General features: G+C 40.3%; 1 protein-coding gene across 1 annotated transcript; it reads left to right on the top strand.

The window, feature by feature from the left end:
• Positions 1-231: 231 nt before the first annotated feature.
• LOC143575569 (GATA transcription factor 18-like) lies at positions 232-1,804 on the top strand. The gene is made up of 2 exons (XM_077059907.1): positions 232-693; positions 1,415-1,804. Exons 1-2 carry the CDS (start codon positions 280-282, stop codon positions 1,703-1,705), a joined length of 705 nt encoding a protein of 234 aa, XP_076916022.1. The 5' UTR covers positions 232-279; the 3' UTR covers positions 1,706-1,804.
• The last annotated feature ends 7,725 nt before the right edge of the window (positions 1,805-9,529 follow it).

Here is a 9,529-nt window from a genome sequence, read left to right as displayed (position 1 = left end):
TCTTTAGAACTTGATTATTAATTATTAATGCATTTGTTTTTACCTTTTACAATAACAATGTAATATATGTATAAAACAAACAAAAAAGTGAAAATATTTATAAATCAACCTAGCTTGGAACAAAAGAAAACGACAAATAAAACATATGTGGAATATTCACTTCCACTGGACCCACTCATGTATACCTATATAAACACCCCTAGCCCCCCTCATCCTCTCATTGCATCATATCTAGCAACCAACACCAAACCCAAGTTAACACTCATTGACACATTAACCATGAACAGGTGCACTGGCTCAACCATGATGGGTCCATGTTCATGTGGCCACTACCATTATCAACCTAAATCATTCTCCACCATACATCCAATGTCATACGAAGACATGTGCCCTTATGGTTCATCATCACCTTCTTCGGTCGATTGCACTTTGTCGTTGGGCACGCCCTCAACCCGCTCGACTAATGACTATGAAAAAACGCACCATGAAAAACGTCGTGGGTCTAGTTGGTGGAACATTTTGCAATCATCTAACCACTCGCCTACACCTTCGGCTCATAAAGCCAATCGTGGTGCAAGTGGTGGTAATTGTTATGGTTCTGCCACTACTGCTGATAGTCTATTTTCTAGACGATGCTCGAATTGTGACACCACTTCTACTCCGCTTTGGAGGAATGGACCTCGTGGCCCTAAGGTATGTTTATGCTACTTTAATTATTCAATCTACAAATAATTTTTATAATAAATCCAACTTAATTAAAAACACCTTTCCCAATTAGAAAATCCTAACCGGAAGAAAAAAAACAATAAAAAATTAATTTAATTGAACTTTACAATTACGAGATCATCATCATCATCGTACTCAGTATATCCCACCAATAGCAAAGCTATGGTAGGGTCTGAGGAGGGTAAGATGTAGGCAGCCTTACCTCTACCCCATAGGGACAGAGAGGCTGCTTCCGGTGAGACCCCCGGCTCGATAGTAGTTTTGCATCAAGCCTTGGACATAAGGCACATAGCACTCAATCATCGGGACACCGGCTGATCGGTGCATGTACCCTTATCTTTCAGCTATCAACGCCACTACATGATGCCTGATTAACCGTCCGTCACTTTTAACGTTATTTTCACGAGATTAGTAAAATAACGTCAAAATTAGTGCAATTTCACTTTTGCCCACCCGAGGGTTCACACATATATACATCATATGTGCGCACCGCAAGCAGGGCTATTACAATTACGAGATGAGAATTGTAAACAAGGCACCGAGACATTCGAATTCAAAATGTAATTTTTGGAATCACATTGTGAACCAAAAATAGCCTAATTTCAATTCTCGTGTCATTTTTTTTCATTTAAGCTATCTAGATGAATCCAACCAATCAATAATGTTTAACTATTATTCATTTATGTAGTCATTATGCAATGCGTGCGGGATAAGATACAAGAAAGAGGAGAGACGCGCAAACGCAGCCGCGGCCGCCGCAGTTACAAACGGTGGTAGCGATTCATCGGAGGGATATAACCACCAATACATGATGAACGGTGGTAACCAATGGGCTAATGATCACTACTCACAATCAAGCTATAATAAAACAAGTGAGTATAGGTTCATGGATGACGTGGACGACAGAGATTCGACGTTTATGTCGTGGCGGCTCAACGTCACTGACAGACCAGGGCTTGTTCATGACTTTACTTGTTAAATTAAAACAGAACAAAAAAAAGTACAAAAATTAAATTAAATATGACGTGGCGAATGTGGGGTCCACTCTTTCTTGTTTAAAATTCTTTACGTCGGAGAGACGAATGTGTTAAGATTAGATCTTGCTTTTTTTTTTAATTTATTTTTATTTTATTTTCTTAAGCTTTAGATTTAGTGATTTACTAGTAGCAGCCTTTTTTCACTTTTGCCAGTCAAATTATTTTTGTTTGTTATTTATTTATATGAACTTTAATCTAATATGAATATCTTTACTTCATTCTTTTGTTCCACTCCATACTTGTCTCTGATTTGCTGTTTCATTTACAGACATCTTGCTTTATATTCCTAAAGGAGTAATATACAATATATGTTTGCTTTTTTTTATAGGATTCCAGTCAATCATCTTTAATGTTTTGTAACATCAAATGAGATTCTTCAAAAATGTTCATACCATTCATCTTTTGTTATTATAAGTTTTATTATATCATACACACATGTTACTTACATAATGATGAATAAGTTTATATATATATTCATGTAACATATGTGCAACGAACATAGTATAAAAAAATAGGTGATGCGATGTACAACTATTGTAAAATCAACTATGTGATGCTTTGCAGTTAATATCTATGATATATTCAAACATTTACTTTGTTACATGTATCCATTGATCACGTATCTAACTTATGATCGTAAGTTGTCGATTGGGAAAATATTTTGGCCATAAAATCTTAGAGTAATTCTTTGAATACAATCTAATGCAAGATATCAAGGAATCGGTGATGGCTGGATTTGGTCGATAATTATAGTTGTGGCTTCTTATAAGTCAAGAGAGATGAAACACTATGTCAATTGTGTGATATGAGGATATTGTGTCCTCTCAACTGTTTGAAAGGTCCAAAGAGGTACACAAGAAGCCACGAAAGACGAGAACTCAAGAAAGAGATAATTGTTGGCCAGACATAGAAAGTGGAAGAAAACCACTTGATTGTGATGACATGCTTTGATTGAATTTAGATGCCTAGCACGTGTGAAATAAAGCAACTTGTTCTCGACGAATCATATAAGTCAAGTTATTTTCACACTACTAAATAAAAGGGTATTGAAGAAACACTAATGGACCCCGGGCAGATTACGGATAATCTGGGGGTGAAATAAATGTTTCCCACGAGGGGTTAGACCCGGCAAAGATGGTTCTTCTGATAACCTGCAAAACAGACACCGTGAGCTCGTCACTGAGAAGGGGGGCGGGGTTCCTCCTTGTGACCACCCTCCGGCGTGAGAATCAGACTAGATTGCTCTTGAATATAAGTGTATATTAAGAGATTGCTAGAGCAGATATCAGGTATAAGATATAAGATACAAGATAAGATGAGATGATCATACCATTTGGGGTATTTATAGCCGAAGGTAGGTTTCCAAGAAGGTGTAGCCGGCTGAATAGTATTCCTGTTCTACCAACTGTGGCCTACGCACGTGCCATGCTGGTAGTTGGTGGGTAGGCAGCGGCTGACAGTGACCAGGCCTGCTGTGTACTATTCATTTTCCACCAACTGCAGGCTATGCACGTGGTATGACAGGAGTTGGTGAGTAGGCAGCGGCTAATAGTGACATACAGTACAAGAGCATGCTGCTCGCCATACTGTTGTCAATGAGCTGTCGTATCACTGGTCAGATCTTTCGCCCATACCTCGTCAGGTACAGTACAAAAGATCTTCCAGTATCGTACGGACTGGCTCATTTGGGCGGGAGTATTCCCCCTCCCGCCTTTGTGCGGGATTGTTCCCGGCTTTGCTCATTCCTTCAGGTGACTACTGAATTATTTTGAGAGCTAAGTGCCTTGTGTGTGTAGCCTTGCTGCGCGGGTGGTCTTCCCTGATGGCTTGTATCCGCAGCTACGGGAACAGGCGGAGTACTTCACCATTGGGAGGCATTTCCTGCGGGAACAGCTTGCGTACTGCGCGTAAGGACGTCACGTCTCTGAGCATAGAGGGTCCTGCGGATCCAGTTGGTTTCCGCGCAGACGTCTCTCTTCAAGGTGAGTCCTGCGGGTCCAACTGGGCTCTGCTGGGACCTACCTCTTCAAGTCCCCCCAGTCCAATGTTCTTCCCATGAATGTCTAATAAGTGAGGTGAACTTTTGGACTTAAGCAAAGGGTTTTGAAAAGGGTTTAGTTTTAAGGTTTTCCATGGGGATTCTTCCCGCGGAAGTCCTAATGTCACTTGCAGAAATTCCCGACTTTCCTGCTTGATCTTTGGGTATGATGCGGGTAGGTCTGTAACCTCCTCGCAAGTCAGGAGCGTTGAGTCCCACTTGTGTAGATTCTCCATGAGGTTTTGGTAGTTTTGAACATAGTGATCAATTATGTTAAAACAACCAATTCCATCTTGGAGCTTCAAACAATGTAGTTCTCGACGTTCCCGCTATGCGGGGATGTTATTCCCGTTTCCGCAAGCATTGCCCAGAAGATCCTTCTTGGTTTCAATTCCCTGCGGAGCGCTAGGTATGTGAAGGGTTTTGCCTTGACACTGTACCCGCACTCGTCTTACGGTTACTTTACACAAAAAAAAACCCATCAAAACTAGATTCAAAGTTGAAATCTCTATCAGATTTGGTGATTACAGATGCTCTTATGAAAACTAATTCACACACAAAAAATAAAGTTGGAAACTATTTATCATCACCATATATCTATTGTGTTGTGATTCATGAACAAGTTTTGGTGAGCTCTATTATTTTCTCTTTTCTCAATTATTAGTTAATAACTTCATTTATTCATGTTACAAATTACGCTCAAGAACCTTATATGCTCATATAGGATGCGGTTTGATATTTAAATTCATTGTCAGAAATTAGAAACGGAAAAATTATCATACATGCTGGAAAGAAAGAATGTCAAAGGAAATCGATTACGCTATAATAACAAACAATAGAAGGGATAAAATTATCTTAACAAAACCTTATATGCATAAACATGAATAAGATTTTTAAAACATAGCAAAATATGAAAACAATAAAATTATCATTGAAAGAAACATCATCAAAACAGAATTCGCTCACCTTTGACACATTTGATTGATTATATATGAACTATAAAATGATCATGGTAATAATATAGGTGGAGGTGGGTTTTCCTGTTAATGTGAGGAACAAAACCTTATGAAGTTGTTGGATTTGGTTGGATGAGTGAAGTGGAAAAAGGATATAGCCCGGGTGATTATTTTTATTGTTTGGTGGTTTATTTGGAACACTCGTAATGAGGTATTTTTGCCCCTATTATTGATAAAAAACGATTTCTTTTCGATTCCATTGTTCTGGTTTCTTATTTATGGTTTTATTCTTGAATGATTTTAATTTAAATTGAATTTGGTAGCATGGTTAAAAACCCTATTACTTAGTGCGTAATCTTGGTTTTTTCCTCAGGGTTAGAAATTTCTATTCGGGAGAGGGCTGTTTTTTTTCAAGTTGTCTAAAAAAAATAATAAAACAAGGTTCATTTTAATTTAGTAAAAGAAAAAAAAATTTATGATCCAACAATGTGTTGAATTACAGCATGATTATTTGGGTCGAGTTAGAATGGCTATCATAGGACTTTTCCAACAATTTTGAAAAAAAAACTTGCAAATATTAATAAAGCATGTACATCTTATCTACGTCATATCATACACTTGTAAAATTCAACAGTTTTATAATACATGACAGAATCTTATTGGTTGAAAATTTCGCTAATAATTAAAAAAAAGAAACTACATACATGTGGTTGACTTTCACTGTAGATGCAGCTGGTGTTTGGTTGACTTTATGGAACGCGTTACGTTGGAACTTGATATTTCAGCTGTGTTTATCTATAACATTATTTTATTTTATTATTATAATAATATAATATTATAATTGTTGTTATTGGTGAAGATACCTAAAGTGGCCTTCAATTTAGCCCAATTGGAACCGACCACCCTCCTTCGCATTAATGAGATTAAATCATGTTTATATTAGAAAAAAAAAGATTTATTATTATTATTATAGAAAACCCTTTAGTACTAAAACAACACTTGTTAAGTTTCTATTGCACACTACCAAGTTTTAAATATAAGTTTACACTTTTGGTGTTATACTTAGCAAAACATCTTCTTTTTTTTTTAACGGCGACTTTCTCAGTTAAATGATAACGCGACCGCATTCACGGTCCCATCACTCTCGGTCTAGACTATGTTGACATTATCGGGACCCACGCTGGAACCTAAGGATCATTTGGCATTCCCGGTAAAACCCCTGCTCACCCCGCCCGAAGACACGACAGGCTTTATGCATCAGGGAAAATACGATCGGCATCAGGGATCGAACCCGGGTCTCCCTATGTCTTCCCATCCTTTGCCTGGCCAACTAGGCTAGCCCAGCTGGTTCTTATCAAAACATCTTAATGTCACATGAGACCACATAGTGGTCCTTAGCTACACGTTTTCTATCCTTTTTATGATGTGGGTGTCAAGAGTCATTGTGGTTTAAAAGTTGGGTGATGCGTATTTAACGAAGGGTTATTGTTCAAAAGACTATAAATACTTTCTACTTACGTGTATATTTTACTTTTGCAGTTTTGCTCATGACTGAGTTGAGCATCACACATTCACACGTGTTCCATTTTAGTTCTTTAGCGAGTTTCTTTTGGTTTTAAGATATAAGAGACATAGAAGCGGTGCATTCTATGACGTTATGCATAATTAGTGGCAGAGTTTGACAATGTAAAATATTACAATCCTACGTAACAGAATTCCTAGACAAAATATATTACTTCATTGTGGATTTTAAAGTCCGTTAACAATTTAACCCGGCTTGCCTTTAACGCCCCTTAACCAATGAAGATCGAAGGAAGTGATGTCACAGTCGATAGCCTTTGCAAAATCAGCTTTAGCGCCCCGGACGTTAAAGTATACCCTAGGATCTTAGTAATTTCATTATTTAACATAACCAACTTTCAACTTTTGACATCATGTTAGGTTTGTTATAACACAAGGTAATGAAATTTAAAAAGAATTTAAAAGATTTATACAACATGATTATTATTCTCTATTTAAAATTGATTTTTATATGTATTAAACAGTATATTTTCTTGATCTTTTTTTGAACAAATATTCTACAGGAATTTAACCGACTATGCATTTAGATATTGAAGAGGTAGGTCCCAGCAGAGCCCAGTTGGACCCACAAGACTCAACTCCAAAAGAGACGTCTGCGCAGTTGAACTCGCAAGACTCACCTTAAAGAGGGACGTCTGCGCAAAGACCAACTGGATCCGCAGGACCCGCCATGCTCAGAGAGATGACGTCCTTACGCGCAGTACGCAAGCTGTTCCCGCAGGAAAAGCCTCCCAATGGGACGTACTCCGTCTGTTCCAGCAGCTACGGATACTAGCCATCAGGGAAGGCTACCCGCACAGCAAGGCTACACGCACAATACACTAACTCTCAAATTCAAGAGCAATCTAGTCTGATTCTCACGCCGGAGGGTGGTCACAAGGAGGTCCCCCCCCTTCTCAGTGACGAGCTCACGGTGTCTGTTTTGCAGGTCATCAGAAGAACAACCATCTTTGCCGGACCTAACCCTCGTGGGAAACATCTATTTAACCCCCAGATTATCCGTAATCTGCCCGGGGTCACTTAGTGTTTCTTCATTGGCGCCATCCGTGCATAAAAGCTAGAACTAATTCTTTTTCAGTTTTTTCAAAACTTCTGGAAAGATGGTTAACGTTACTCCGGTCCCAAGGCCAGCGAGTGACCAAGAAACTCCAGTAACCACAACCCCAGCTACTGGGGGGAACACCGGCGAGTACACACATTTTACGAACACTACCCCGGTTACCCAAGCCGGGGCAAGTGCAGTAAATTTTACGAACACTACCCCCGGTTACCCGAGCCGGGGCAAGTGCAGTAAACAATCATCCCCTGGGATTCATTGATACCCAGGCGGAAAGACAACAGACGAGGCTCCCCCGCCAGACACTTGATCAAGTTAAAGCGTGGGCGGAAGCACGTCAGAAGGAATTCCAAGCTGAGTTGGATGAACGCTTGCGTTCACTCCAACAGGTTGACGAATTCGGAAGCACTCGACAACAGCTCAACATGAGCAGTGAGTGCGAGTACTCGGACGATGATCGGAAGGAATCCGACACCGACGCAAACCCTCGCCATAGGGCGAAAGGGAAGCGTAAGGTAACGGACTTCCAACCGAGAAGGAATTTCGGAGAAACCTTCAAACCAAGGAACGCGGGGGGAAACCCGCGTGACTTCTCCAAAACCTTTAGACCAACTGTTGCAAATGCGGGAACGTCCAAGTTTGCAAGGGACATTGCGGAAGCAATCGCCCCGAAGAGTGCCAAGCAGATGCCCAACATCGGCACTTATGATGGTATCTCCGACCCAGATGACCATTTGAACAGATTCATAGCGGGGGCAACCGTCAGCAACTGGACGGAACCCACGTGGTGTTATATGTTCCAGATGACACTGGTTGGAGCGGCTAGAGCGTGGTTTGACCGTCTATCGGTCCACCACATCTACGATTGGGCGGACTTCCAACACAAGTTCAGCCAACACTTCAGTCAACAGAGAAAATATACTGAAGAGCAATGGACGATCCTCAACTGCATCCGAGAGGAAGATGAGTCTTTACTAGACTTCATCACGCGCTTCAATTCAAAGAAGCTAAGTCTGGGCAATATTAGCGAAGATCTTGTTCGCGCTGCTTTCATCCAGGGCGCCGAATATCCAGAGCTCATCCGCACCTTAACGGGTAAAGATGGCATGCCATCCACGTGGGATGGCATCATGACAGCAGCTAAACGCTTTGCGGAAACGGAAAAGCAACTGGGTAGAGATCTTCCCCAGAGCACAAACCTTTACACTCAGAAAACAAGAGAAAACAACGTCCTTACCGCCCGACTAAACAAAAAGAGGAAGCTAGGCATTTGGCAGTCAAGGGTAAACTTTGACACCTCATCCGGCTCGCACCCTCGGTTAGGCGGAAGGGATAACATGCAGTCGTCGAACCGGAACTCCAGATGGACGCCACTCACCAAAAGCGTCACCGAGATATTCGCCACCGAGAGGCTCCCATGGCCGAAGGCTCCAATTATCCGACAGCGTCCAAACGCTGACCAAAGCAAATCTTGTGACTTCCACAGGACAAAAGGCCACACAACCGATGAATGCTTAGACTTGAAGGACGTCGTCGAAGCATTTGTCAGATATGGGAAACTCACGCACCTCGTGGCGCAATGAACGCTGAGCAGGCTAATGCGTGTAAAACCCCAGTTGGGGAAAACACGAATGAAACTGCAGCTTCAATGTTGGAGACTACATACTGCGTAAACAACGAGATTCCGAACCAAGTGCATATCGGCTCGAAAGGCTTGATGACACTCCCATCCCAAGAACATGGAAGGGAGCTCAATTACACAGGCTGCATGTAGATCAATTCCAAACTTGTAAAGAAAAGGCCCAGAGCCACTTCTAATGGAAATGATTCTACTTTTAATTTAAATTTTTATTTCCCCTTATCCATCATCTATTAATGCTTCATTTTAATAGGTTTATAGATAAAAAAAATTATCTGATAGGATAGGTCGCAATTGATATTCTTTGTATATTATAGTTTGTGAAGTATTTGTGTGTATATATATATAGGGCGAGGATTAAGAAGGGATTAAGAAAAAACTCCTTCTTAAAGAGAGAATTAATAAAGAAATATTTTTAATTTAATTTAAAAAAATATTTTTAAATTTTCGTTTTTGTCATTATTCTTATATTTAGATACCATTCGCTCGAAAAAA

The sequence above is a fragment of the Bidens hawaiensis genome, unplaced genomic scaffold (assembly GCF_021521415.1).
Source record: "Bidens hawaiensis isolate Kalapana, Puna unplaced genomic scaffold, B.hawaiensis_p1.1 tig00027541_1, whole genome shotgun sequence".
Lineage (NCBI taxonomy): Eukaryota > Viridiplantae > Streptophyta > Magnoliopsida > Asterales > Asteraceae > Bidens > Bidens hawaiensis.
This window is presented reverse-complemented; position numbering and strand designations above follow the sequence as displayed.